Source organism: Molothrus ater, chromosome 21, assembly GCF_012460135.2.
Source record: "Molothrus ater isolate BHLD 08-10-18 breed brown headed cowbird chromosome 21, BPBGC_Mater_1.1, whole genome shotgun sequence".
NCBI classification, from domain to species: Eukaryota; Metazoa; Chordata; class Aves; order Passeriformes; family Icteridae; genus Molothrus; species Molothrus ater.
The window spans coordinates 8606587-8634077 of NC_050498.2; the positions used below are offsets into that span (position 1 = coordinate 8606587).

A 27491-nucleotide genomic window follows, 5' to 3' on the forward strand; every position below is an offset into this window, starting at 1 on the left:
CTTTATTGTTCTTTTCCCTGCACATTTTTCATGTCCTCTGCTCTTTTCTCTGTTAATTTTTCTTGTTCCCTGCGTCAGAGAAGAGCTTTGATCACTGAGGTGTTAAATCAGTAATATTCACTTTTGTTTTCAACTGACATCACATTAAACTGAACATATGTACGAAAAGGGCCACATATATTCCTTTTTCAGCCTAAATAAAACTTGCTATTAAAATGGACATTTTCTTTCTGACAAGATGAGATCTGGATTTAAGAAATGGCTCTAAATGCTAATATTTCTTTCCAGTTTTTCCAGTTTCCTTGCTAGGTAGATTGGGGCAATACATTTTGCAGGAGGAAGAATACTAAAGGAATATCCCTTTATTCCTTTGAGCCATTCCTGCAGGAGAGGGAGAGCACCAGAGATTCAAAATTCTCCATCAAACATAAAAACCTCTTTCTTTCATGCCCAGGAATATGATTGATCCTTGTGAAGATTAATGACATTTTCATATTTTTTTAAAAAAGAGAAGATGTGAGAATTATTTGTAATATTTCTAATAAATATTATATAATAAAAATCAAATAAATATAACGTTAATAATAAATGATTCTTTATTGATAAATAAATAAATAAACCCCAGGTAATTTCCCTTTCTGTGCTGCCTAAATGAAGCTCACCTCTCCAGAATGTGATGGTGACTCTGAGCTGAAGGCTCAGGAGGAACAGTGCAATTGTTCTTGACAAGCTCTCCTAAATATCAAGAATTAATATTCAGCTGGCAGCAGGGAGCCTGGGAAGTTTCCCTGAGTGCATTTCTCAGCCCTGCTGCCACAGGCTGTCCCTGTGGGTGACACCTTGCTCTGCCTGCCTCTGAGTGGCACAGTGAGGTCACTTCCACTCTTGTGGGCATCACTTTTGATTTTCTTTGCTGGTTTCTTATGTCTCTATTTTGTTGTCCTGAGCATTTTCATTTGCTGCCATCTCAGCCAGGTGAAAGGAAATCAGAGCTCAGGCTCCAGCCTTGCTGAGCTTTACTTGGGAACGAAGGGATTTTCTGCCTGTCTTTGGTGCTACTAAAAATCTACAAATCAAATACATGATTTCAGCAAAAATATGGGATGGCTGATGATGACATAACCAGCCCTGTTTAAAAAAAACCCCACATTAAATATTAGAAAACACCAAGTTTTGATAAAAGCGAGTGTTTTGCCATCAGTCCATTATTGGTTTTTAACATCTGTAAGTCAGGACATGCTGTGGAATCATGAGCTGAAACAGAACAGAAACAGATGAGGATTCACTGAAGAAAATACAAAAATATTTGATGAGGCAGTGGTAACTTTGTAAATACCTTGCCCTTCCCCAGCCCATTCCATCTGAGGATTAAAGCATAGTTTTCAGGCATTAATAAATTAAATTTCATGGAACTCTTCCAAAGTTTTAAGGCAATGAAGCTCTTTGTCTCCTAGATGGATGGAGGTGCAGGGATTAAATGATTTGCTGGCAGAGGTGTCATTTGTCAGCCCCAGACCTGGGAGCACTGCTCAGCCTCCTATCATGTTACATCTTCCAATTTACCACTGCTGCCTTATTAAACTCAAATCCTGCTTTAACACTAACTTCTCCTGTGTTATCTCAGAGCTCAGCTGCTGTTCCTAATCTTTATTTCTTCCTTGCTCCATTCTTTTCAGTCTAACCCGTGGCAGTTGTGTCTCTGCTGTTGCCTCCATGCCTCATTAAAGAGCTCACTGGGGTGGGTGAACCACCTGCATTTGGATTTAAAAACTCTGTGCCCTTGAGGAATCTTGGTGCTGCCTGCCTGTGCTTCTGATGGATCCAATTCTGTGCTATTAGCAGTGTTTTACAGATAAACCCAGCAAAAATCATTGCAATTTCCAGGGTGCATTTGGAATACTGTTTTTTTTAATATTTGGTGCTTTGTTAACAGTTAAAAATTCTTTCACTTTCATGGCTCTTCTCTAAACTCTTTCACAGAAATCTCTGCTCCATCTAAGAAAATCTGCTTGTTTTACTTTTCCTTGATTGCCTCCTCCTGGATTTGTTCTTTTGTGTTTATATAATTACTATTCTAATTCACTGCTCCCTTCAGTCCAGAACTGTGCCTTGCAGAGCTCCATTTGGTTCTTCATTTTTTTAATCATTGTTAGATGATTTTCTCTACTAATATCATTACCAGTGTGTGTTTTGGGGACAGAATTGATTTAATTTATTTTCAAAACATAACTTGGCCTGGGGTTTTAGTAATTTCTGTGTTAGCGACATATTTCATTAGTATTTGATAGAAGGAATTTTAGTTGGGTTTTTTCCTCTCCAGATTTCCTCCTTTTTTTTGTTCTTTTAAAATTTTGTGTGACCTTTGATCTTCTATCTGTTCCAGGAATCTTTGCTCTTGCTTTTCTCAAGGAATCTGTGGTGATTGCTCATATTTAAACACATATATATGTGTGTGTATATACATATATTTATATATGTATTTAAATGTATTTCAGCTGCAGATGTTGAGTATTTTCCTTCAAGGCAGTGTCTCAGTGTGGTGCTAAAGAATGGTGAGAGAAGGATGATGGAGTTGGAGGATGAGATATCAAGGCAGACAGTTGTCATTTTTATCCCATTACAGGTGATATTCACATTATTCTGGTTACATTTTAGCCTCAATTTCTGTGTAGAGACCTGCTGTTCTTTCCAGCATGGTCCATTTCTTGCTGTTTGTTCAAAACAGTTGTGTAATGTTGCTATCCATGGTTAGCAATTTGCTGCTTTTTATCCAAGGTAGCTTGGATGTCAGTGCTGCTAGAAGTAATCATTTATTTTTAGATTCTAAATCCTTTGGGAATGCACAAAGCACTGTAGACATAGAAGATAATCATTTGTCTCCAAAGGTTCCTTATTTTTTATTAATGTTTTGATTTGCTATTCTCTCTGTCTGCTCTCCCTGCCTCCCTGAATATGTATTACCAGGGTAATTGATAGTGTGGCTCCTGAGGAACTCTCTTAAGTGCTGATTAGAGCTGTGCCACTGCTCCATTGGAAGCAGCTTTCAGCCTCCTCATCATGGGCTGAGTCAGTCCTCACCAGTGCATTATTTACAACCCAGCTTCAAACAAGTCCTGCTCATGTTTGAGGAAGATTTCTTCTGATCTGAGTAAATTTCTGCCACATCCCGAATCAACTTCCAGACAATGGCACCTGTTTGCATTTGTTTACCTTCCATAGGGATAAACCCTGAAATTTTGCACATTATTCCATGTTCTTAGGGATAAACCCTGAAATTTTGCACATTATTCCATGTTCTCTGTGCTTTGGCTCTGCACAGGACAGACCCAAGCCCTGGCACTGGGTAAAGTCCCAGATTTTCCTCCCTTTTCACTCAGGCTGGTCCTGTCCACAGGCTCTTGTGTGCTCCTTGCTCAGGGTATTATGTAACAGATTCTTTCTTATATTTAGAGCTTGTGCCTCTTCTGAAGAGATCACAGGTTTGATAATAAGCTTAGGGAAAAGTTGACAATCTCCTTTGTGCAGGGGGAGAGGGAAAGCAGAGCTGTTGGGTAATTCTTACATGAGCAGCGTTGTCACCTCTGAAATGGGTGATGGGAACGTGCCCATCTCACAGAAAATCAAATGGAACAAATAAGACTTAAAGACTGATTATGCTGCATAAACAAAGCCCCAGATTGTGGTGAATAGGCAGAGTTTGTGTGGGAGAATTTGTGAAGTATTGAGAAGTCCAGGGTAGAGAACCAATGTCCATAATCTGGTGAGATTTGTAATGTCACACTATGAAATGTCACAGCCTTTTATTTTTTTCAGTTCACCTTTTAACAGTGATTGGAATATGTGCACAGATTTGTTTTTAAATGGAACTGGGAATAATTTTAAGACATCTCTCCCAAGTTTTAAATTATTCTCTGTACCTTCTAGGACAGGAGAGAGGCCACAGCACTGCAGAATTGTTTGAAACATCCCCAGCTTGTTGGGAATCAGTTCCTGGAGCCTTTGTGAGCAAGAAGAGCTAAATTTAACTGTGTACTGCAGGCAGGCTCTGCTCCATGGGCTCAGGACCTGCCTGGCCCTGTGGAAATCCACATTCCCCTGCTTTGGACCTCATAGAATTCCCCCACCTCAGTAAGCTCAGAGTGCAAATCCTCAATAAACCTGGGAACAGGGAGAGGAGGGAGCAGGGGAGCACAGGGACCCTGTCCCTTGAGCCTGTCCTTCCCTGGGATGCTGTGCCTCATTCCCACAGGCTGAAATGTCCTGGAGCCACTTCCAGAGCCCTTAACAACCTGGCATGGCCTCCAAGTGTTATTCCTCCTCTATTTCAGTGTTATTCCTCCCCTATTTCAGTGTTATTCCTCCTCTATTTCATCAGTATTTGATAGAAGGAAGTTTGGTTGAGTTTTTACCTCTCCAGATTTTCTCCTTTTTTTTTTTTTTTTTGTTCTTTTCAAATTCTTTTTACTCCTTAGAGATGCTACAATTTGCAGCATTTCCTGCTGTAAATAGATCCATATAGGAAGTGGAAGGTGAGCTATAAAAGGAAAACTGTTTGGTTGAAGCTTATGTTGCTACAACTACTCCCCCAGTTCTTCTCCCTGCAGCATCTGAGTGTAAATCTCTCCTTGGCATTTGTGGGCACGATTCTCCTTGTGAGTTGATTGTACAGTGAATTTTCCACTGCTGCAGTCCCTTGTGATGGCAGCACAAGGTGGGAAAGCCAGATATTCCCACAAATTACCACCCAGGCACATTATCCCATCAGCACAGATGCTGGAATGCATCTTTGAAGCTACAAAGAGCATTAAATTCAACATGTGTGTAACATCATTTGTCAAGTTAATGTCAAGATAATTTCTGTCCCTGTTGCTTTTTGTGTGTTCAATGTTTCATGATGTGGCCTCTTAAAATCCCAGGATTTCCATGCTGCAGCCTGGAATGTGAAGCTGGATTTGCCATTGTAAAATGTAGGTGATATCTTTGCATTTCCCAGCTGAAGGGAGGGTGGATTATAGGCAAAGGGAGAAGAGAAACATTGGAGTTCAACACTGTGGGGTGCCTTTAAATAATTTACTGGAAGGTTTAGAGCCATGCTATATAGTATGTAAACACCTACATTTTGCTTTTCTCTAATAATTTAGGACTAATCCTAAGCAGCTATTTCACCTGTCCAACGAAATCAAACTTTGTGCCAGTGCAGGATCTGGGAGAGGCTCTCACCTGCTGTTCATGACTGTGATTATTGAAGATGGATGGCTGGAGGTTTGGCTGCTGCCTCTTTAGGAAATCTTTTCAACCAGGATTGGAAAGAGAATATTTTACAGCCTGGTGAAAAACATCTCAATGCTGCCATTGTGTCGTTCAGGCCAGAACAACCCAAAGCCCTAATGTATTTTATCTGCTGTTCTGTTCCTCAACACTATAAATAATTCAGATCTGTTGGCTTAACTACTACTGGCAACTGTTATTTATTAAGAATGACTGAAATAACTATGTGGCTCAGTAGAACAGAATGCATTAGGGACTTTAATGTGAAACAGAATAGCTAAAACATTTTGATTATCCTTTAAAGAAAAAGCCTAAACCCCTAAACCTGCCATTATCCTTTGCAATTCTGCAAAGGACAAGTGACAGTGGGAATTAGGATGGGATCTTTCTGAGTAACTAAAGGGTTTTTCCTTTAAAAGAGCACTCACCCCAATCACAGAGCCCCTTTTATCCCTCCAGCATCTTGTTCTGTGGGTATCAGTGTCAGTAATTGTCATCTTGAGGTTCCAACCCAATCTTTAATGTGCCCCACTGGGAAATCCTTGAACCTGCCTGTAGTTACACATCTGCCTGTAAAATTACTTTTGAAGGTACTGCATTGTTTCTTCATGTTTGTTTTCATTTGTTTCTCTTGCACGTCATGCACAAGAGCAGCAGGATTTTCTGGGAACCAGTGCAAGGGAATTGCTGTTCTCTTGTTCCATCCCCACTTCAGGCTTAATTAATAATAGCTGGCACTTCATCATTGGCTTTGAAATTGCTTTCCAGAGGTCAATAGCATTGTCCCTGTTTTGCAGGCCCAGAATTCCTGACATCAGGCATTGGTACAGCACAAACACAGCGTGTCCCCGCACAGAATCACAGCCTGAGATGTAGCACTGCACAACAGAATCATTCTGCAAGCCAACTGATTATAAATGGGGCATTTGGAATAAATTTTTTATCACCAAAAAGAGTTGACATGCAGGACTTGGATGAGTAATTATCTAATCTTACATCTGGCATAAACACCCAAGCCATTTGTGTGATGAAGTGCAAGGCACAGGAGGGAGAAGGCAGCGAGGGAACATTCACTGCTGACTCAGTGGCCATAAATCTTCCAGGGTGTGTTTTGCCTTATATTTGATATTTGTTCAATGGGTTGAAAGAAGTTAAGTGATCAAATGTCATTTGGAAATCCTGGTCTGCAATTCTGATGTTTTCTCAGTTACATGAAGATAAATGCTTCAACAGGAGCAGGGTTTGGGGCCTGGCTCTGTGTTACTGAAGCTGAGTATTTGAACAGGCACCATCCTCACCCCTTTTCAAAGAAGTAATTGAACATTTGTTTGCCTTAATCATGATCTGCAGGAGACAGCAGGGTATGTGTTGCTGTGGAGCATTTTATTTCATTTCTTTGAAATGAAGTCATCAACTATAACACCAAAATGCATTTTTCTTTCTGACAGAGGACTTGGGTGTGTTAATCTGATCTCTGATAAAACAGAGGCTCTGCATTGGGGGACTCTTATTTAACTTGTATTTCTGACACATCAGATCTGTATGGAATATCCTCTCCACTTAAGGGAAGTATCAGTGGAAGTTTATTTATAACAGAGAAAAAACTGGGCATGAATCAGTGGTAAATAAATGATGTGCCTGAACCCTTCTGCAAGTATCCTGCAACATGAACTTTTCTAGAGACTGTGCCATTAATATTTTATAGCAAGGAGAGAAATCATCAAAAACTCCAGCTAGGACATAAAATATCTGAAATAATAAGAATATATATAAGTACTTTCAGAGTGAGCTTGGACACTCATTGATTTTAGACAGCATCTCATCCTGGCTTGACAAAATGCAGAATTCATAAATTAAATCTGATGTATACAGTGTATGCTTTTATGCTGATGTTGGCACACTTTCAGATGTAAAATTAAATTACTTTTTCCAATAAGGCAGCACAGATTGAAGCATGGATTCCTTTCTTTGCTAATGGAACCAGGAGAAAGATATTGAATTATGCTGACTTTTGAACTGACTGAGTGCCAAAGAGAGAAAAATCAATGACATTTTTAATGTCCTGTGGAGCTTTTAAACAGGCCTTGCTCTGCCAGGGCACTCAGTGTGAGGTAACTGCTGTTGCCATTGGGTTTCCAGCGAGGAAATTTCCTTCTCCAGGGAAGCAGCACCTGGCACTGATGTGGCTTTGTCCCCATTCCATTCCCAGCAGTGCCAAGTGGGCACAGGGAGGATTTTGGAGGACTCTGGACACCCTCACCCCCTGAGCAGGGAATAGGCTCTATGAATATGCAGGATAATCCTTGGAAAACAACAACAAAATCCAGAAGGATCTTTCCTCTCTGTATAAACCCCTGAAAGTCACATGAGTGGGTAATACCAATAAATTACCTTTCTTTTGATGAATTAATGATAGGGTAAACACAGATTTATTTTCACTGTGGGTTTGCATTTGCAAAGCTGAATACCAAAGAGCTAAGCTGCACAATCAATACCCATCACATAAATGGCTTGTTGGGGTTTTTAAATGTTATAATAATATTTTTATAATTTTCCAAAGTGCATTTCATAGCAGCAATTAAGGTTTTTACTATAAAACTATCCAGTCCCTCAGAATCTTACTCCTCAGGTAGAATATATTCTGATTTAGATGGGGGGGAGTCTACATAGATACATCCTCAACACCTTGGTGTTTGTTATAATAGAGGTTCATGGATTGTGGTCCATTTTTCTCTGCATTCCTTCAAATTCCAGGCTTCCCTTTCTTTTAATAACAGATGGATATAATCTGGCTGTGAAGTGCTGGGATATGATTTCCAACAGCAAACTTTGTACCTTCAGCTCTTTGCTGTAATGAAGAAAACCCTCCCAGAGTCACTTCTGGGAATTCAATTTCTTGCAGTTATTTGGCTTCCAGCTCCTGGCAGGTCCATGCTGGGTTTTCAGGGGTTGTTCATGTTACAGGAGGTGATTTCTGTCATTTTAAATGCAGCCACAGCATCAGCCCCAGAAACTGGAATATGAGTAACCTCAGAACCCCCACGCTGGGAGGATGAGTGAGAGGAATAATAGAATTTGGTTTCAAAGATAATACCCAGGCAATTTATCCAGCCAGGAGCTCAGGAGAAGCTGCTCTGTGTGGTTTGGATTCTTCATAGTTCACCCCTGTGGTGTCAGTGCTATTTTATTGACAGCCATTAAATCACAAATGCTTATGAGTGGTTTGTGGGCAGCCAGCATTTATATTTTAGATACACACTGCCCTTCCTGACATTGTACCTCATCAAAGAGACAAAGATGACCTTTTGATTTTGTCTTGCTCACATTTTGGTGCCTTTATGTACTGCCATGTGCACTTCACCCTCTGGAGAAGGGAACACTGACTTGCTCTGCAGCAGAAATTGCATCAGAGGTCTGAGCCTAATTCATGTGTTGAGAACAGTTTGTGAAAAGCCAAGGGTTTCCCCTGGTGAAGCATCTTCATCCAGCTGTGCAGAGGTTTTCTGATGAGCAGTGCACCTCTGGTTTGGGTATTTTTTCACATCCAGTTAAGACAGAACTAACTACAGAAACATATCTATACAAAACAGGTCTAGAAAACATCAGCGAGCAGAAAGCAGAAGGTTAAAAATTTGGTAAATGCAGTGTCTGCATAGACAGGGGCATGATAAATGTATCTGAAGTGTCTTTTTGCAATGCTTGTGTATTATATTTCTGTTGCTTACAACTGTCAGCACAAGGACAGGCTGGCTGGGGATGTGAGCAGGCAGCTGTCTCTGGGAGCCTATAGATAGCAGCTTCCTTGGGTAGCACGTTTGCAGCTCCCTCAAACAGATTTATCAAGCATCTTTACTGTCTCACCACTGCCAGCTCAAATGACTTCTCAAGGAGCTTTGGTTATGCAAGCTTTTAAAAGGTGCATTGTTTTTTCTATTTGTTTCTTTTTTCTTTGTATGTGTGTGTGTGCCAGGTTTTTTTTTTAGTAACTCACTGCAGCAGATAAATCTAGTGCAGGGTTTCACCATGTGTTAGGAGGGAAAAAAATAATACTCCATTTGTCCACCGTGACCAGGCTTTAAATAAGCATCAAAACTTCCAGCAGCTGTGCAGAGCAGTGGAACAGCACAGGGCAGAGATGCTCTGGGACTCAGGACAGGAGAACCTGCAGAGATGGGAGCTGGAAATAGCATCTGCTGGGCAGATCCAGAGGAGACAGCCATAATCATTTTAGGGTCTTGGAATGCTTCACAGAACATTCCCCTCTAGTGCTGGGTGACCTGGAGGAGTCTGGGGACAAACAGGAGCCCCTGAATGGCTCCAAGTCCCTCTGGACAGAAACAGGAGGTGGAGGAAGGGACGGTGGGAAAACAGCCAGAGGAGCTCCCCAAAGCATTTCTCTGCTCATTACTCTGCACTCCTCAGCATGGGAACTTGCAATAATAAAGATTTTAAAGGCTTCTTCAAAGAGCTTCCAGGCTATATCCAAAGCTCCATCTGGAAGAAGTCTCCTGAGACTTGGGATTGTTTTGTAAATACAGGCAGGGGACAAATGAGGTTTTTCTTGAAGTGAATCTGGCAGAAGTTGCTTTCTAACAAGAGCCTGCAACTGGCCACATAAGCAGGAGTGTTTCCCAAAGTGCATCCCTGCTGGAATGTCTTTTGGAAAGGGTGCAGTTAATTTGTCATCCCTACAAAGTCTTCTACTACCACAGTAAATTACAGGCCTTTGGGGAATGTGCTGTGCTTGGTTCTTTTCAGGTCATGTTCTTGGTCTTGGATTGCTGGGTGAAACCAAATATGCTGCTTTATCCTGTTTGCCTGTGGATTTGTTTTGTGTTTCAGCAGATTGAATAGCATTTCTATTTAAATCATTCCTCATTCTAACTAAAACAATTGCTGTTCTGTGGTGTCAGGGGATTCCTGAGGTAACAGGAACACTGTACATTTTGTGATTTACTGCCTGCTTTGCCTCTTGAAAGCCCCAGTTCGTTTTGGTCCATTTTCCCTGTTTGTTTGGGTTAGTGATGCCTCATCAGCTCCCCCAGACCATGACAGGGCTGGGGATTTTCAGCCCTGGTGGCCCTTGTTGTGGATTTTAGGCAGGGGCTGCAGCTTCATTTTCCCATCAGCAGTGCTAATGCTCAGAACTGCGACGTTTTAAGAACTTGAGGTCTCTCTTTGCTGGTTTTCCCCCCTTCCTGCAGCTGTTGATGACACTGTGAGTTACCCAGAGCTGTTGTTTGCCTGTGTGTTCCACTTAGCACTTCTGGCAGTGTATGAGAAAAGCGTGAGAAAAACCTAGGAAAGCTATCAGAAGTATGAAATTATAAATCTCCTATAGATTGAAAATATCTCCCACTCTCATCTTGGTATTTTTCCCTTCAGTTGGGCTCTTAGCAAGAAATTCCAGAATACTTCACAAACACAGATTTAGGCCTTCGACAGCCTTCCTCCTCCTCCTCTTCCTCCTCCTCTCCCTGAGGAAATGACATTCTCATTCCTTGTTTGCAGATGAGGAATGAAGGTCTGAGTGGTGAAGTGACTCGTCCAAGGTCAGCTGCTGAGTTAGTGGCACAGCTATGAATAGACAAAGGCATTTTAGCTCTCAGCTCTCTGCTAAACAAGACTGAGCCCTCCCAGTTTCAATTTGTCAGACTTCATGACTAATAACATTTGAGCATCTAGAACGTGGCATCTTTTCAGAGCCAGCAGGTAACCCCTGGTTACACCAGCAGCAGGGTGGGAGCTCCTCCCTGTCCCTAGGGATCCCGGTGACACTTTTTGGGTTTCGTGAAGAGGGAGAACTTTCCCCCTTGGATTCCTGTTTGTGGCATGCTGTATCTGCTCATCTGAGTGCTCACTTTGGTGCTAAAAACAGAGATCCCAGAGCTGGCTCTTCATTTGTCTTGGTGTAGCAGTAATGAAGTGTCCTCAGAGCAGTTTGCCTTCAACAGCTATTTTAAACCTCCAGTGCAATCTGCTGTTCCTTGAAGGGAAAAAGTAATTCAACTAAAACTGCTCTGAGGAGCCAAGGGAGAGAAGGAAATGTTGAGAGGTGCTAATCAGGAAGGGGAAGTCATCTGTCTGCGTGTGGGCACCTCCCTGCTCACATGGCACAGCCCTGCAGCAGCCACATAAGAAGCTTTGTGATCAACAAATGTCAAGGGCAATTAATTCTTGGGCCAGCAGCTGTTATTATTAGGACAAAGAGTGGCCAGACATAGAAGGAAAGCCTTCAGCTGATTTGTTTTCTCTGCCTTTCCCCTCCAAATTGATCGGTTGCTCAAACCCCAGTGGTGAACTCCCTTGTAATAAGAATTTCAAATTTGCCATCTCTTTTATTTTCAGTAGGAGAGTTTGTATTAGATTTAGAGCACAGAGGAACAGCTCAGGGAAGGTGTTTAGAAAGTCCTCCCCACTTTAATGCTATCAGGATGGAGAGGAGTTAAGCTGGTAACATAATAATATGTGGGCTGAATTAAACCCACCTCAGACTGGTTTTCTCAAACTTAATTCATGGAAGCAGAGCACTTTTAGGCTTGACTTAATACCCTCCCAGAGTTATTCCAGGATTGCTACAATGCAACTGTGGGTGTTCTAAACACACCTACGCTGCCAGAGAATCAGGAAGGATGTACTCAAAATCCTTTAATTTATCTAATAACATCTTTAGCAGCTTTTTGTGTAGGTTTAGCATTGTAATGGAAATGCACTCTCTGGCTGGATATAGAGCTGCTGTGTGGAAATGGAACACGTGAACTGCACTTGGAGCTGGGGGGAAATACTCTGACCTGCTACACCCCCTGGAAATGCACCTTTCACTTGTGTCATTGGTCACTGCAGTTAAAATAATACCTAAAATTTCAGATACAAGTGTTCAAGGCTCTGGGTATCCACAGACATTGCTGTGCCCCCCTCCCAGGCCCAGGCAGAGCAGAAATTCCTCCTCTCTGGGCTATTTTTTCTTTGCTGTTTGGGTCCTGAGTCTATTTTAGCCTCTGCTGTTGCCCCAGTTCCTAACCAGTTTCCCTCTTTGCCCACCAGTGGATGTTCCTGAGGGCTCTTTATAAGTGACACAAAACAAGTTTGGTTTTTCAGCCCTGAGCTGGTCAGGGGAAGCCTCGGACAGGAAACAAGCTCAGATTCCTGCGGGTGCCCTGCTGGTAACTGCTGGGATAATTCTTCTATCCCGGGCCCTGCAACCTCTCCCTTTTTGGGGGAATCTCATGGAACATGAGCAGAACCAGCATCGCCGCCTGGCAAACCTGCTCTTTGTGAGCCAAATAAAGACAGAAAAAACAGGACAGGAAATCAGCTCCTCCACGTGCCAGAAACAAGGGATGTGCCGGGGTTTTCCTCCGGATGGGAATGGGATCGGAGCCCTGGGAAGGGCCGGGATCGGAGCCCTGGGAAGGGCGGCTGGGAAGGGCTGGGAAGGGCCGGGATGCCCTGGGAAGGGTCGGGAAGGGCCGGGATCGGAGCCCTGGGAAGGGCCGGGATCGGAGCCCTGGGAAGGGCTGGGAAAGGCCGGGATCGGAGCCCTGGGAAAGGCCGAGAAGGGCCGGGATCGGAGCCCTGGGAAGGGCCGGCCCTGAGGCAGCTGATGCCCACCAGCAGCTCGGAATCCTGCCTGGGAATTCCAGGGAAAAGCCTCGGATGGGTGGGGCCCTAAGGAGGCGCTGTGTGACTTCCAGAGCTTCCTAACAGTGTTAGGCAAAGCTATTTATTGTTAATCTTATCCTTTAATCATTTATGGATATGTTGAACAGAAGAAATAGGTTAAGGAAGTGTTGGTGTTCATTGCCTGTTCCCTGGATTTCTGCCTTGGAATTCTGTGGTTGATGGATGGTTTCTGGGCTGAAATTGGCTCTGTGTGTCTCTCTGTGGCCCTTGGACAGTGGAATGCTTGGGAAAAACACCATTATCCCAGTAAAATCTGTGGAAATTGGAAGTTTCAGGCTGTGTCAGCAGGAGACATCTGGAGAAGTTGAGGCTGACCAATGGAATATGCAAAGTTATACATAAATTAAGAAGTATTAAATTCCTCTTGAATGAGAGAATGTACATTAAAGTGGCCCTGGCTTGCTATAGATTAATTAACCTTGGGGGATACCAGGTTTAATTAAACTACAGTGCATTAAAGCCACTTCACTCTGGGTAGAAATCATTCCTTTTTTACCTTATGCACATCAGCTCCCTGTGGGTTAACCTGATCTTCCAGTGCCCCTTAGAGAGCCTTTGGACACTTTGAAATCTGAGGAATTCTGGAACCCTGACTCCAAATCTTAGGAGAAACTGGACTTGACTCGAGTTAAAATTGTACCATACATATGTAAAAAATGTACAGTTGTGTGACAGACTCTGGAGGGTTCAAGTCTAGATTTGAAAAGAATTTAAATAGAGGTTATGAACTGAAACATTAAAACTTAAGAACCAGGGAACAGAGGAGTGAAAGGGGCAACCAAAACCCATCAGTGAGTCTGAGGTCTTGCTGCAGGGCTCAGGCAAAGAACCTTGGTGAAAAACACACTCGTGTTACCTTGCTGAATCACACTAAAACATCTTTTTGTGATTTCTCTTTTTCCTTTCCAGTAACTGCCCCTCATTCCTGGCCTCTGCTTTAGCCAGAGCAACTTCAGATGAAGTCCTGCAGAGCGACCTCTCGGCGCATTTCCTGCCCAAGCACGTGGACAACGCCGACGGCATCATCCGTAAGCGCCACCCAAATTCCCAAATTCCACCCCCTGGGCTGCAATTCCGGGACAGGAACACCCCACATGGATGGCAAAAGCCTCATGGGGAGCTCACCTCCACTCCTGCCAGAGCTGCAGGTCTAATTGCTCAGATCAAACCTTTGGAATCACTCTTTTGAGTGCGTTTTCGTGGCTGTGTCTCACGGCCCTGAATCTCTCTCTCTCAGCACTTTATACAATGTGGTTCTGCTGGCAAGTGCCAGTTGTCCTCCCTCATCCTTGGAGCAAAGTCAAATATATGTGGGAAGAGATAATTTAATTCTGAATTATTTCAGTCAGTGTGGTTTTTACTATGGCTTGTAAGGTTTTTTTATGGTTTTAGCAAAAGGTAGTATAAAGAGATTTCGTGATTAAAAGGAAGAAAATTCCTTTTCCTCATTTATCTCTGTTGGCTGACAAGATTTTTGCAGCCTCCAGCTCAAGGTCATGCACCCTAACTCATTTCAGCAGTGTGCTGGCCTAAATAACCTTGAAAATTAGCTGGGTTGTTCACTACAACAAAGAGCAATGTTTCTCACATGTAGTAACAGGAATTCTGTCATTTGATCTTCAAAATACAATCCCCAAACTACTTTGTCCATTCCCTCCTTTTTTGATAAAAAAAAAAAGCCCTGTAAATTATTCTGGGGATAAGGAGGATCTATAAATCTGGCTCTTCAAAAAGGAAGATTTTTCTGTGTTCCCCAGAGGCCCTTGGAAACCTTAGGAAGGGAAAAACCTGTTCTGGGTTCCCTTTCTGTAGGTATTGCTGCCTCCTCCTGCTGAGCAGGTAAATGGAATAGATTTGTCATTGTTCTGGCTGAGCAGCTTTCATTAATTTCAAATTGAGATCTCTGAAACTTGCATAAATATTTGACAGTCTCCAAGGAAATGTTGACTAAGCCTCCACACAGAATATCTACAGAATTCAACAAAAAAGGAAAAAAGAAAGGGAAAAGAAGCCACCACAGAACCCTCACACCTACAGAAATTGACATTTAAATATATCTAAGGCTGTAAGACAGAGGCAAACATAGTTTGAGATGGGAACAAACTGGAGCAGGCACTAAGAATAGGGCTCCAGATGCAGTTTGTTGAGGTGAATTGTCATAATGAGGATACTTGGAAATAAAATATCCCTTTGCTGATGCAGTGTGAGTGTTAAATTGTCAGGGTTTAGGGGGAGAGGAAGAGAGAAATCCTCTGGCCTGTAGTAAAGCAACAGCTTCATACAAACCCTGCAATTTCAAATAATCAAAGTTATAATTTTCCAAAGCAGGACATCAGCTCAAGTGTCATAGAATGACAGAATCACAGAGAGCTTTGGCACATTAAAGATCAAGTCCCACCCCCTGCCATGGGCAGGGACACCTTCCACCATCCCAGGTTGCCCCAGGGTCCATCCAGCCTGGCCTTGGGCACCTCCAGGGGTCCAGGGGCAGCCAGAGCTGCTCCATCAGTGCCTCCTCAGCCACCAGGGCCAGGCTTGGCCCAGCAAACCCAGACAAAACTGGTGGCAGCAGCAGCAGCTCCATCCTGGAGACCCTTCCAGGGGAGGCCTGGAGAAGGCTGGGCTGGTGCTCAGAGGAGATCTGCCCTCAGTGGTGCCACACAGGGAGAATTCAATGCTTTGGAAGAAAGCAAAGCAAAATGTGGCAGGTGGTGAAAATGGGATTTCTACATCCTGAAGTTTGATGCTCAGAGTTCACTGTGCCCTGATGCTGTTTGAGCTGCTGCAGAATGTGAAACCAAGCTGAATTTCACTGCCTGGCTTTAATATCCAGTTCTATGTCAGGTTTTTTATGGACCCAGAAAGATTTTTACTCTGTGTAATACAAGGAGACATTTACCTGATTTGCCTCAAGTTTGAATTTGCTGAAAGATAAAAAAATAGCTGTTTCAAATTTCCTTAGTGGCACATTTCACTCTGAGAATTGCAACGTGACAAATCATGTCCTGTGCTTAGGAGTGGTGAGAGCAGTTCTTGGTGTGGAGAGAAATGAGAAACTCCATGACAGAAGAATGCAAATCTTACAAGAAGAAAAACTGGTTGGAGTCCACAAATGTAGGATTGCAAGATTAGGGGTCTGTTGTAATTTGGGGTGACCATGTGTTTTTGGATATCTGAGTCACAGGCCACGACTCTCTTCCAGCTGAAAGAGATTTTCCATGAGACCTGAATGATGTTGGATTTCTTTTTTGAAAGGTCAGGTTAAGGACATTTAGGTTTGGGGTTTGTTTGTGGAGGAAGAGAATCTCGTGGAAGTTTGGCATTGTTAAGGAACCAGCAAAGGCTGGATAGCAGGAGCGTGTGACCTGGTGGTGGTATCAAATTTCCAGATATCACAAAGCAAATCATAATGTCCATTACCCAGTTGTTCCACGTTCTAGGAGATGGATCCTAGAGATATCCAAAGGGATCTAGAGCTCCTAGATTAAGGAAAACCTTGATTCTGACCTGTCCATGTTATCAACACAGCTCATAAAACATGGCACTAAAAAGCAGGACCTGATTCCTGGTATCCTTTCCACCCTCCTTCTGCCCTGTCATCATTGGGAACAACAATGCCTGAGCTGGATTTCCCACTCACTGTGGTGCAGCTCAGCATTCCCTCCAACCTTGGGGATTTGGGAGCAGCAGGAGGGAAATGAAATTCTCCATGACACAACTGCAGTGCCAGCTGAGTCAGCTCTGGCTCAGCGTGGCAGCATTAACAATTGATGAGTAATTTCCAGCTGTGAGGGGGTGGCTTTTATTGAGGCATTTTATTATTCTTCTGTTTGAACCTCACGAGCAGTTACTGATGCTGCTGACACCACACAGGGTCCCCTGGGAAGGGCAGTGAGGCTCTCAGCAGGGCCACTGGGCTCACTGCCACCCTCCTGCAGAGGGGCCACAGGTGACTCTGCCATGTGCCCACTTCCCTTCACCCCTGCCCAGTGGGGAGGGATGGGAGAGCAAAATCTGTGAGCTTTCCTCTGGAAAATACAACTTGGACACCTCAGGTTGGACCTGTTCCCTCTGTAAATACATTACCCAGAGATTTCTGGTGGCCCCAGAGAGAGCAGCACAGGTGGGGTGAGACCCCCCCCTCACTCTGTGGCAGTGGTGGGATGACCCAGCTGTTTGATTTCCACCCCTTGGTTTTAAAGCTGTGTGATCAATTTATTTATCCAGTGTATTTTCAGTTTAATGCCTCTTGATTGAACCAACCCATAATCAACAGAGCTGGGACAGTATCTTGTTCCTGAGGGTCTTGGCCCCCTGGTCACTGTAGAGCTAGGACAGAAATTTGTAAACGCTGCTTTTAGGCTCTTCCCAGAATTCCTGTGAACTGAGAGATGCTGCAAGTCCCTCCTCTCCTCCCTGCATGTGAGCCCCTCCTCCTCCAGGAGTGATTGGCACTCCTGGATTGCTGCTGTTCGGCTTTGAGGATCCCTGCCTTTGGTGAGCCAGCATGAACAAAGAGACGTGGATGTGTTCAGCTCTGATGCTGACTTCCTGTTTTCCTCTCCTGAATTTCAGAACAAATGTCAAGAAAACTCATGCCTGAGTTTTCACATTTTAAAATGACAATTTCTCAGGAGTGCCAGTTCAGCATTTTCTTAAATTTAAGGCCTTCACGGTTTTCTCATTTGCTCCTGCAGATTTCTCTGACACACCATTGTCAGGAATATGGTAATAATAGGAAACCAGGAAATAGCTAAGAAGGCACCTGTGCACTGCTGAAAGTGCACAAAACATCTTAAAATAACTCCACTAATTTCTGCAGATTGTTTCCACTGTCTTGACTCAGCTCTGCAATGAAATGGTGTTTAGAATAGAGCATTTGGTCCAAACCCAGAGTGTCATTGTCACGGAGGGTGGGGTTCTGTAGGTGGCACCCTGTGCCATGACACAGTCCCTGTCAGAGCTGCACCACCCTGGGCAGGGCCACGCCAGGGACCCAACACTTTTCGTGCCTTTCATTTTCTCTGCTGCTGCAAATGAGTTCCCCAAAGGCACAGGGAACTGTTTAAGTTAAAAAGACAAACAAACAATGAGCTGCTTACTGATGAATGCTGATTATGGTGACTTTGGCTTCTTCTTTTCATGCATCAGAGCCCAGAATTTCCCTGCTGACATCAACTGCTTGGCTAAAATGGTTTTGTTTCATCTTTCTAATGTATGCAAGGAAGAAAACTCTGACTTAATAACACTCTCAAGGCTTTCATCTGTGGTTTGTGCCTTCCTCAGAGATCGAGACGGTGAAGTTGGCCCGTTTAGTTTACAGCAAGCTGCACGAGATCTGCAGCAGCTGGGTGAAAGATTTCCCCCTGCAGCCCAAGCCCCACCGCTACTACGAGACCTCCATCCACGCCATCAAGAACATGCGCAGGAAGATGGAGGACAAGCACGTCTGCATCCCTGACTTCAACATGCTCTTCAACCTCGAGGTGAGCACACACACACACACACATTCTGTGCTCAGTATTGTAAATGCTGCTCCAGCAACCAGGGGAGAGAATGATGCATCTGACTCCATCTTCTCAGAAGGCTAATTTATTACTTTATTATACTATGTTATATTAAAGAATACTATAATACACTAAAGAATAAAGATACTCACTGAATGCTAAAAAGATAATGAAAACTCCTGACTCTTTCCAGAGTCCTGACAAAGCTTGGCCCTGACTGGCCAATGAGTCAAAACAACTCACAGCAGAGTCCAATGGAACAATCACCTGTGGGTAAACAATCTCCAAACACATTCCAGACAAGCACACCACAGGAGAAGCAAATGAGATAAGAATTGTTTTCCTTTTCTCTGAGGCCTCTCTCACTGCCTTTCAGCTTCCCAGGAGAAAAGTCCTGGGTGAGGGAATTTTTTTCAGAGAATGTGAATGCCACAGGTCAGTGGTTTGCATCCTAGGAATGCAGGAGGTTTTCCACTGAGGGAGTGAAGGGTGATGGACCTCAGCAGGACTGGCAGTTGGTCACCTCACAGTTCATCTCTCAAGCCACTTGGCAGCTGGGGGTGGATCTGCTCTGCTTTTCAAGCCTTCCTCTCGGGAGGAAGAAGCCAAAAGCAAAAATAAGGAAATTAAGTTAAAAAACCCCAAACAAACCCAAAACTTTCAGGACTATGGGGTGCAGCTCACACACAATTCTAGAAATGTGAGTAGTTTGGTGGAACTGGGGCTTGTCTTCCCTTCCATTAATTTCTTGATGTGGCCACTGGTCAAACACTCATTCTTGCTCTCCCTTGACATATAAAACTGGACACCCAGGAATGGAAAGTAAAAGAAAATGGCAAGAATTTTACCTTAAGGATCAAATTGCTGCATAATTACTTCTTTATTACACCCTGTCACTTTAATAACCATCTTCTGTCCCATCCACAGTCTTACCTTTAAAAGATACTAATGCAAACAGAGGCAGATGTTTCCTTTGCCTGTCAATTGTCAGCTTTCTTATTCCAATTTGTGTTGGAGCCCATTACCTAAAAATTACAATGTGCAAATATTCCAGTCACTGAGCTGGCTGTCAAGGTTGAATTGGCTCTGTCAGTGGGTTGGTGTTGTGTGTGTGAGTTGCTGGAGTTGCTGTCTCCTGGTACCACGTTGTTTCTCTGAACAGAGGAGGGGAAGCTGAGAAAACTGCCTTGAAGATGAGTGATTTTGCTGTATTTGATTTGTGAATGTAATCACAATTTTCTGATGAGAGAGCACATGCAGGTTTTTTTAAAACCCAGGCATCTAAGATGATATATTTTAGATTTAAGGAAAAAAGAAGAGTGAAAGCAAAGACTGGCTGGCTTCACATTTTAACAGTACTGGCATTTTATCCCTGGTGGATTCCAATCATGATGTAGACTTCATGCAAACTGTATTGGATGTTCTTCTCTCTCTGTGGTTTTTGCAGTCACAAAATCTCCTGCACAATTTGATGAGAATGGCACTTCCTATTTGAGTTGTGTGACTGAGCTGGAACAAATGGGACCTAAGGAGCACTGAGAGCACTACACAGGGGATTCTGGCAGGGCATCTCTTGCATTTTGCAGGTAGAATTCAACAGCAGGGTGGAAATTTCCCACTGATGCAAGTGTAGGTGGTCAGGGTAGTTTGCTTTTCTAGTGGAGACTCTGTCTCTAATTGCAATTTAATGAGGACATCGCAAATCCCAAGTTCAAAGCTTTAAGACAATCCAATGAGCTCTTTGTGTTGCTTTCACCTGAGTTTTTTCCTCCCTGTGTTTCCTCTGGCAGGACCAAGAAGAACAAGCTTATTTTGCAGTGTTTGATGGCCATGGAGGAGTGGATGCTGCCATCTATGCCTCCATCCACCTGCACGTGAACATGGTCCACCAGGAGATGTTCCAGCAGGACCCGGCCGAGGCTCTGTGCCGCGCCTTCCGCGTCACCGACGAGCGCTTCGTGCAGAAGGCAGCCAGGGAGGTGAGGGCTCTGCTGCACTGTGATCTCATGCTCTGCCTCCATACCCCGGGTTTCTCCCTGGAGATTTCCCCAGGTGTGCCAATCACCTCTCCTTTCCCCACCCTGACCCCTGCTCAGCACTGTCTGTCAGTCCAGCATTCCAGAAGGGCATCGAGTCATTGGCAGAGTTCAAAAGATGCCTCTGAGCCCTGGGGACATTGGGCCATCCAGGTGTCATTTGTCCCCTGAGACTCCCCCCCTTACCTGGTTGGTGGCTCCCTACCCCTTCCCTCCCCCTCTCCCTGGGGTTAAAAGGAGCAGCAACCACGGGGTCAGGGAGGTTCTGTTAGAGCTGTTGTGGGGTTCAGAGGCCTGAGGGCCAGGAATAAAGCTCTGGATCCAAACCCTCCAGCAGAACCCGACTCCTTTTCCTTCACCTCACCTTAAAACTTCTCCACCAAAGGTAAACCTGAGCTCCTGCATGTCTGGACTTGCCTCCAAGTGCCCAGCTGCAGCATCCAGCCAGCCAAAGGTGTCTCTGAGGTGAAACCACCACAGCTGCCATCTTTGCTCAAGCAGCAAGGGCCAGACAGGCCAGGCACATCCCATCTGGTTATACTGGTAAATAATTCCAACAGGGCTCTGAGAGCATTACCCTGCAAATCAATCTTGCCTTTCCAGAGAGTCACAGTGGAATCAGCACAGAGCTCTCCATGCCCCAATGGTGCCTTTCTGTCCATAGCTTCACATCCCATCAAAATGTCAGCTCCTGCTTCTCCCAGCTTCCAGCTCCTCTCAAGGATGCTGCTGCCATTCCCACCTCAGCTGCCTCCCAGGCTCAGCCCTCGGGGTCACCAACACCCAGCTGTGCCTGGCAGCAGCAGGAGCAGGCCCAGCTCCTGGCAGGCAGGTCCCATGCCAGGGATGTCATGGGGCACATTGGTGTTGGCTCTGAGGGGCTGCTATAGTGAGCAGTTGTAGCTGTAGGGAAAGCACTGCCTGTTCCTCCCTGGGAATAGGCTCTGTGCTGCAGTTTCCATGTGTTCTGTCCCTGAGTTAAGGAAGAAAGTGCTTTGAAATGGAAATGTATTTTTTTCCAGAGTCTGCGCTGCGGAACCACCGGCGTGGTGACTTTCATCCGAGGGAATATGCTGCATGTGGCTTGGCTGGGGGACTCCCAGGTCATGCTGGTGAGGAGAGGCCAAGCTGTGGAACTGATGAAACCCCACAAACCAGATCGAGAGGTGAGAAGGGCCTGTGTGAACATCCCTGGGCAGTGACCAGCACAGGTACCAGCTCTGGGGAGCGCTGCCGTGCCAGGATCTCTGTGAGCAGCACAGCACGTTCCACTTATCCTGGTTTGTTTGGATCTGTGAGCAAATCCTTTGTCTCATTGGGCCTGCTGTGTTTGTGAAAATCCAGATGTTGATGGGAGAGCTGAGTGTGTGGTGCAGCTCTGACTGCTCTGTCTTGTGTTGCTGTTCAGGATGAGAAGAAGCGAATCGAGGCCCTGGGTGGCTGCGTGGTCTGGTTTGGAGCCTGGAGGGTGAACGGGAGCCTCTCTGTCTCCAGAGCTATTGGTAAGAGAGAGCCTTCATTCCTTTTTGAGACTTGCTTTGCTTTTTAACTATAAAATTTTAATTTTCTAGTCATCAAAATTTGACATACAGCTGAAGATAGACCTATGAGCAACAACCTCTATTTTTCCCCCTACAGTCTGAGGGAATAATTTCCAAATAATTGCTTTAACTTGGGGTAAGAGTCACTGGCTCCACACTGAGTTAATAAAGGGCTGCTGGAAGCTGTGGCTGCAAACCCACAGTTGTGTTTCTCTGCTGTTCTTCCACAGGAGATGCTGAGCACAAGCCATACATCTGTGGGGACGCAGACTCTGCCTCCACGGTGCTGGATGGCTCTGAAGACTACCTCATTCTGGCCTGTGATGGCTTCTACGACACAGTGAACCCCGATGAGGCGGTCAAAGTGGTGGCTGACCATCTGAAGGAGAATAACGGTGACAGCAGCATGGTAGCACATAAATTGGTGGCATCTGCTCGCGATGCCGGCTCCAGCGACAACATCACGGTCATCGTGGTGTTCCTCAGGGACATGAACGCGGCGGTCGCGGTCAGCGAGGAGTCGGACTGGACTGAGAACTCCTTCCAAGGGGGGCAAGAAGACAACGGGGAAGACAAGGAGAACCATGGAGACTGCAAACGGCCCTGGCCCCAGCACCAGTGCTCAGCACCTGCAGATTTAGGCTATGAAGGACGAGTGGACTCCTTCACTGACAGAACTAGCTTAAGCATAGGCTCCAGCGTTAACCCCTTGGATGATCAAGGCTATTTAGACCTGACAAAACCAGAAACTAGTACACCTCAGAGTGCCAAATGTCTGCCCCCAGTCCAAGCGTTTAGTCCTGGCGTACCAAAGAGCGCGGGTCCGATCAGCAGCTCCCCGGTGAAGAGCGAGGCCCCGGAGCTCAGCGCGCCCTGGGGCTGCGGGCGGAGCGATCGCAGGGAGGACGAGCTGGCCCCTCTGAGCTCGGGGGCTGCAGGGCAGGGCATCTACAGGGTCAGGGGCTCATCCCCCGTCTCCTTCGGGCTGGAAGATGAACTGTTCCAATCCTTGGGAAAACGAGCTGCGTTCTCTCATCTCCGGCTCTGCAGCGGGAAGAGGCGGCGAGGAGCCAGGCTCAAACCAAAGTTTCACACGCCGCTCTGGGCTCAGGAGCCTTCCCAGGGAGAAGGATCCGGCCTGCCCTTCCCTGCCCGGGGCCGCAGGAGCAGGAGGGCATTGGCCCGACCCTCCCCGTGGCGGAGGCTGCCCAGCCACGGCTCTTACAGCGAGTGTTCGATGCGAAGACAAAGTCATTGTATACCAGACCCACACCTTCATCAATGCTGTAAAATGTAACCATCCCCTCGTGTTCCCCTGTCAGACTCCCAAAGTAGACATTCCCAAAATAAAACTGGCATCATCAGAAAGCGAAAAAAAAAAAAAAAAAGAAAAAAAAAAGAAAAAAAAAAAAAAAGAGGTGGGCATTTCCGAACTGTACTCCAGTCCCCTGCCAAGCTCAACCCCTGTGTAAATAGAACTAGGAATTAACCAATGTAGGTGTTTGGATCTCTAACAAAGTTTGGTGGTGGTGCCACCCCCAGCAATGCCGCAGCCGCCCGACCACCCGCACACACGAGTGTCAGCCACATCAGCAGGGAGAGCCCAGCAGCGCTGCACGTGGACAGACAGACAGACAGACAGACAGACAACGCCAGGGCACGGTCCTGACACACGCAGAAGGTTGCACCTGCCTGAGAAATGTCTGTGGAGCAATACTCAAAGAACGATCTGGGTTAGAACTGCCAAATTTTTTTAGAGCGGGGGGAAGTTTCCATAGAGTCGAGGTGTGGGGGTTTTTTTGGGTTTTTGTTTTTCCGTTCGTGTTCTGCTTTCTGTTTATTCCAGATGAGCGTTAAGATGAATTAGAAAATTACATCCACTTTTGCAGGTAGACGACTAAAAGCCATACAGGGTTTACCAGGTACCTTAGGAATGGACACACTAAGCTCCTGCTGCTCTGGTCTCAGACTCCCATCGAGGTACAGACTCATCATTTACCTTTTTTTTCCCATGTAATATAAAATGCAGAGTATGAAGAAAACTTTTCTTGCAGTTTAAAAAAAAATAATTTCCTATAGCTGGAGGTGCAGTGTAGGGAATTTCGTATCTTTCTGGTGCTTTTAGTGGCATTTTTCTCATTTCTCAGTTTAGGAAATTGTTCTCAATGAGTTGAACATGACTGTGCTTAATGCTTTGAGCCAACCTCTTCCCACCTTAACTTCATCTCAGGTCTTAAAAGAACCCAACCCGTGGAAGTGTCCAGTCCCACCCTCTGTCCCCGCGCCCGTCCCAGCGGAGATCAGGAGCTGCTGGATGAGCTGTGTGGTTCTGGTGAGGATTCCCAGCTGGCAAAGGCAGCATTTCACAGCCAGTGGCAGCAGGAAGGAGGCAGCACCAGGGCTGCGTGTTCAGGTGTGTAGGGAAGGACGCCGGAGCGATCCCAAGGGATGCAAATGCCGAGGGTGCAGCAGAGCAGGGGCCGCGCTGGGGCTGCAGCGGAGAGGGAGGAACGCAGTGCCCGGGCTCTGCTCCGGCTGCCCCGGGCCCGGCAGGGCCAGGCCCGAGCTCGGCCGCCCTTCTTGCACAGGCAGCGGCCCCCAGCCCCTCCCCGCTCCCCAGGTGAGGGCACGCCCTTAGCGGAGCCGCTAATTGGGACGTAAATAAGCGGCCGATTCCCATCAGCTCCACCGAGTCCAGATCCCGGTCCTACCCTTTGTTCCAGCGATGCATTGGGAGGAGGATGAACAAAATAAATCTTCATAGGCACTTAGTGAACAATCCATATCATTTTAGCAGTAACAATAGTAGTATTAGTGTTTAGCTAGAATTTGCAAAGTATTTTAATATTAAGTAGTCAAGAAAATTATTCAACATGACAAGATGGCGAGGCTTGAATTCTGCCGATTTCCGCTGCTTCTCTCTTTGATGCACTATTTTAAAAGCAATCTGATGAACAGCAAAAGGCTTTGTGAGCAACCAGGAGTTGGAGTGTGGCTTTAGATTCCTTTGATCTTTTTCAGACTTTGTTTTAATCTTACGGGATCATTGGCTCTTATCGGCCATCTTATTCTGCCTCAGCTGTTGTCAACGTTCTCTTTAGCTTCAGCTTCTGTTCCAAGTCAGATTCACGGAGGAAATTTAAGAAACCATGAAATGGTAAAATATGCAACTCTGGGGCATCTCTGCGGTGCCTTTGTTTTAAATTATTCACAGTAATAATGACTCACTGAAAGTCCATCTTTAGCTGACTGTCATGTTCTGGAGAGAAAGGTGGTGTAAGTGCAATTCTTGATGTGAGTAAATTAGAATGCAAACCCGTCATGGATGATAAAACTTCTTCCCAGTCTGCAGGAGCAGTTGAAGAGCACTGGACTGCATGTGTGCTGTTTTGGGAAGGATCTAGCTTTTTTAGGTGTGGATTCATAAATGGTAATTCTGCGACTCATCCCATTTATCTTGCTAGGAGAAAAAAAACCAATCCACCATCGTAGTTGCAGTGTGGTCAGGTAAAACCATTGTATAGATAGAGCAAGTGTTCATTTCTTCACTAACTGCATATTTATAGAGTAAATAGGAACCATTTGTAAGGTAAGTCCTTTAAAGTTCTATAATATTAAAAGTAGTGGTTATTGGTCTGATTATGCTGCTCTTGATTCTACACACTAGACAAAAAGCAGTGCTTGTGAAATGCAGTGTTTTCTCTTAATGCCACTGGTGATAGGAAGTAGTTCCTTCAGTTCAAACTCCTGTGCCCTTATCTGCTGCTTGCTGACGTAAGCAATAATCCCTCTCTAACGGTATCTAAGTGTTCTGTATCTCGTACCTTGATCGTCTGTCTGGTGACAGTGTAAAATATTAGGCTAATAGAGAACTATCTCATTGTATTTATTAACTGTTGATACTGAGATTTAGTCTGTGACCTGTGTTTTGTATTTTTATCGTGTATCTTAGTGGTGGTGAAAATTTGTACAATGAATCTTTCCAATAAAGAGCTGAAGTATCCCTTTGCCGCGTTCACACAACCCCGCATCCCTCTCGGTCGACGTGCTGACCGTGGTTGCAGAACCAGGAGGTAGCAGTGACAACGTGACTTCAGTTTTGTTCTGTTTCAGTTGTGGTGGTTTTGAGGAAGGGGCTCGGGGCCGCTTTGCCTGGAGCTGCTCAAAACTGGCTCGTGAGCTCTTCACTGTGAGCGCCGCGGGGCTCCCGCGCCGGAGGGGCCGCGGTGCTTTCCAAAGGCTGAGGAATGTGTGCGCTGCAGAGAGCAGAACAGCACCAGGGCAGGGAGCTCTTCACCCATTCCATTTGCACTAGAGGTGGGTGGAAACGCACGTGTGGAACTTTTCTTTACCTAGAAGTGCCATCCATTGTCCTTGTGAGCGAGAACCATTCGTAGCTGAGCTGCTGAGCTGCAGCGCTGGAGGACAATGTCCAAGCAGACTTTAACTTACACCACGTTTCTGGTGGTGCATCATCCTAGAAACTCCACCTGTTTTTGGAGCACTGTGTGTCAGTTGTCCCATGGGCAGATGAGGCACAAGGAGTTGTGTGCACAGACATGGCTGCTGTAGTTCAGGTCCACTCTCTCCTCACCAAATCCTCCCCACCCCAAGATTCTGCGGGAATAAAGCAAAATGAGAAAGATTGGTCTAAATTAGGGGCTGCTTTAGCACAATTTCTTCACTCGGCACTCAAGTCACATAAACAAAGCCATCCAAGGGGATACTGCAGCTTTGTTCATGTCTGTAATTTAGGGCAATCTTTCTTTAATTCACATCCTCTTTGCGACAGGAACAAAACTTTCTACCCTCGTATCGTGTACGATAACAAGGAAGCATTAACAGGACCTCGGAGCCCGATGTCCGTGCCCCTCTCCAGCCCTGGCACCCCAGCCATGGCACAGCCCTTGCCAGCATTAAAGACAAACAAGCCCCACCTGTCAGGGTCTCGTACAACCCTTGTCCTGTCCGGTCTTTCCTCTCCTTCCCTCTGAAGACACCTCGGGACGAGAGCAGGGGAGGTGGCTGAGCTCACCCCGAGTGCTGCTGCTCGTGGCCAGCCAGGCACGGTCTCAGCTCCTGGGTGCTCCTGCTGACCTTTCTGTAGTACCTTGTTCATGAAACATGTTCTTTATGAAGTGAATAAATTCAAGCTAAATCATGTACCCGTGTTGGGACTTTCCCATTTGCAATCTTGTTCTACAGTTCACCCGCGAGTTTAGTTCTAACCATGTATTAGTCATCCATATTTTATTTATGAAAGCTGTTTATACAGGAAAAACTGTTGAAGTTTTACCAATATCTTAATAAAACAGTAATTTAAACCACACTCCAGCTAGTCTGGTTATTGAAGAGCTAACAAAGGCAGCGAGCAGCTGTGCCTTTGGTGTGGTGAAAGGGGGTTTCCTTTGGATATGGAACCGGGCTTTCCTTTGTGGATATGGAACTGCAGTGAC

The 27491-nt window shown here is 45.3% G+C and overlaps 1 protein-coding gene across 4 annotated transcripts in view; it reads left to right on the forward strand.

Moving 5' to 3' along the window:
• The window catches only part of PPM1E (protein phosphatase, Mg2+/Mn2+ dependent 1E), a 62081-nt gene extending 34717 nt beyond the window's left edge, over positions 1–27364 (forward strand). Inside the window, exons 2-9 of one of the 4 annotated variants that reach the window (XR_004981385.1) lie at positions 13861–13979; positions 18238–18437; positions 20249–20437; positions 21517–21660; positions 21903–21996; positions 22266–23768; positions 23925–24015; positions 24266–27364. Coding sequence is in view for 1 of the 4 variants with exons in the window: in XM_036395238.1 (XP_036251131.1) it covers positions 13861–13979; positions 18238–18437; positions 20249–20437; positions 21517–21660; positions 21903–21996; positions 22266–23332 (1813 nt within the window). In the remaining 3 variants the exon portion in view is untranslated. Of the gene's footprint in view, positions 1–13860; positions 13980–18237; positions 18438–20248; positions 20438–21516; positions 21661–21902; positions 21997–22265 lie in introns of all 4 variants that reach the window. The other 3 variants (XR_004981383.1, XR_004981384.1, XM_036395238.1) reach the window with 3 other exon arrangements.
• The last annotated feature ends 127 nt before the right edge of the window (positions 27365–27491 follow it).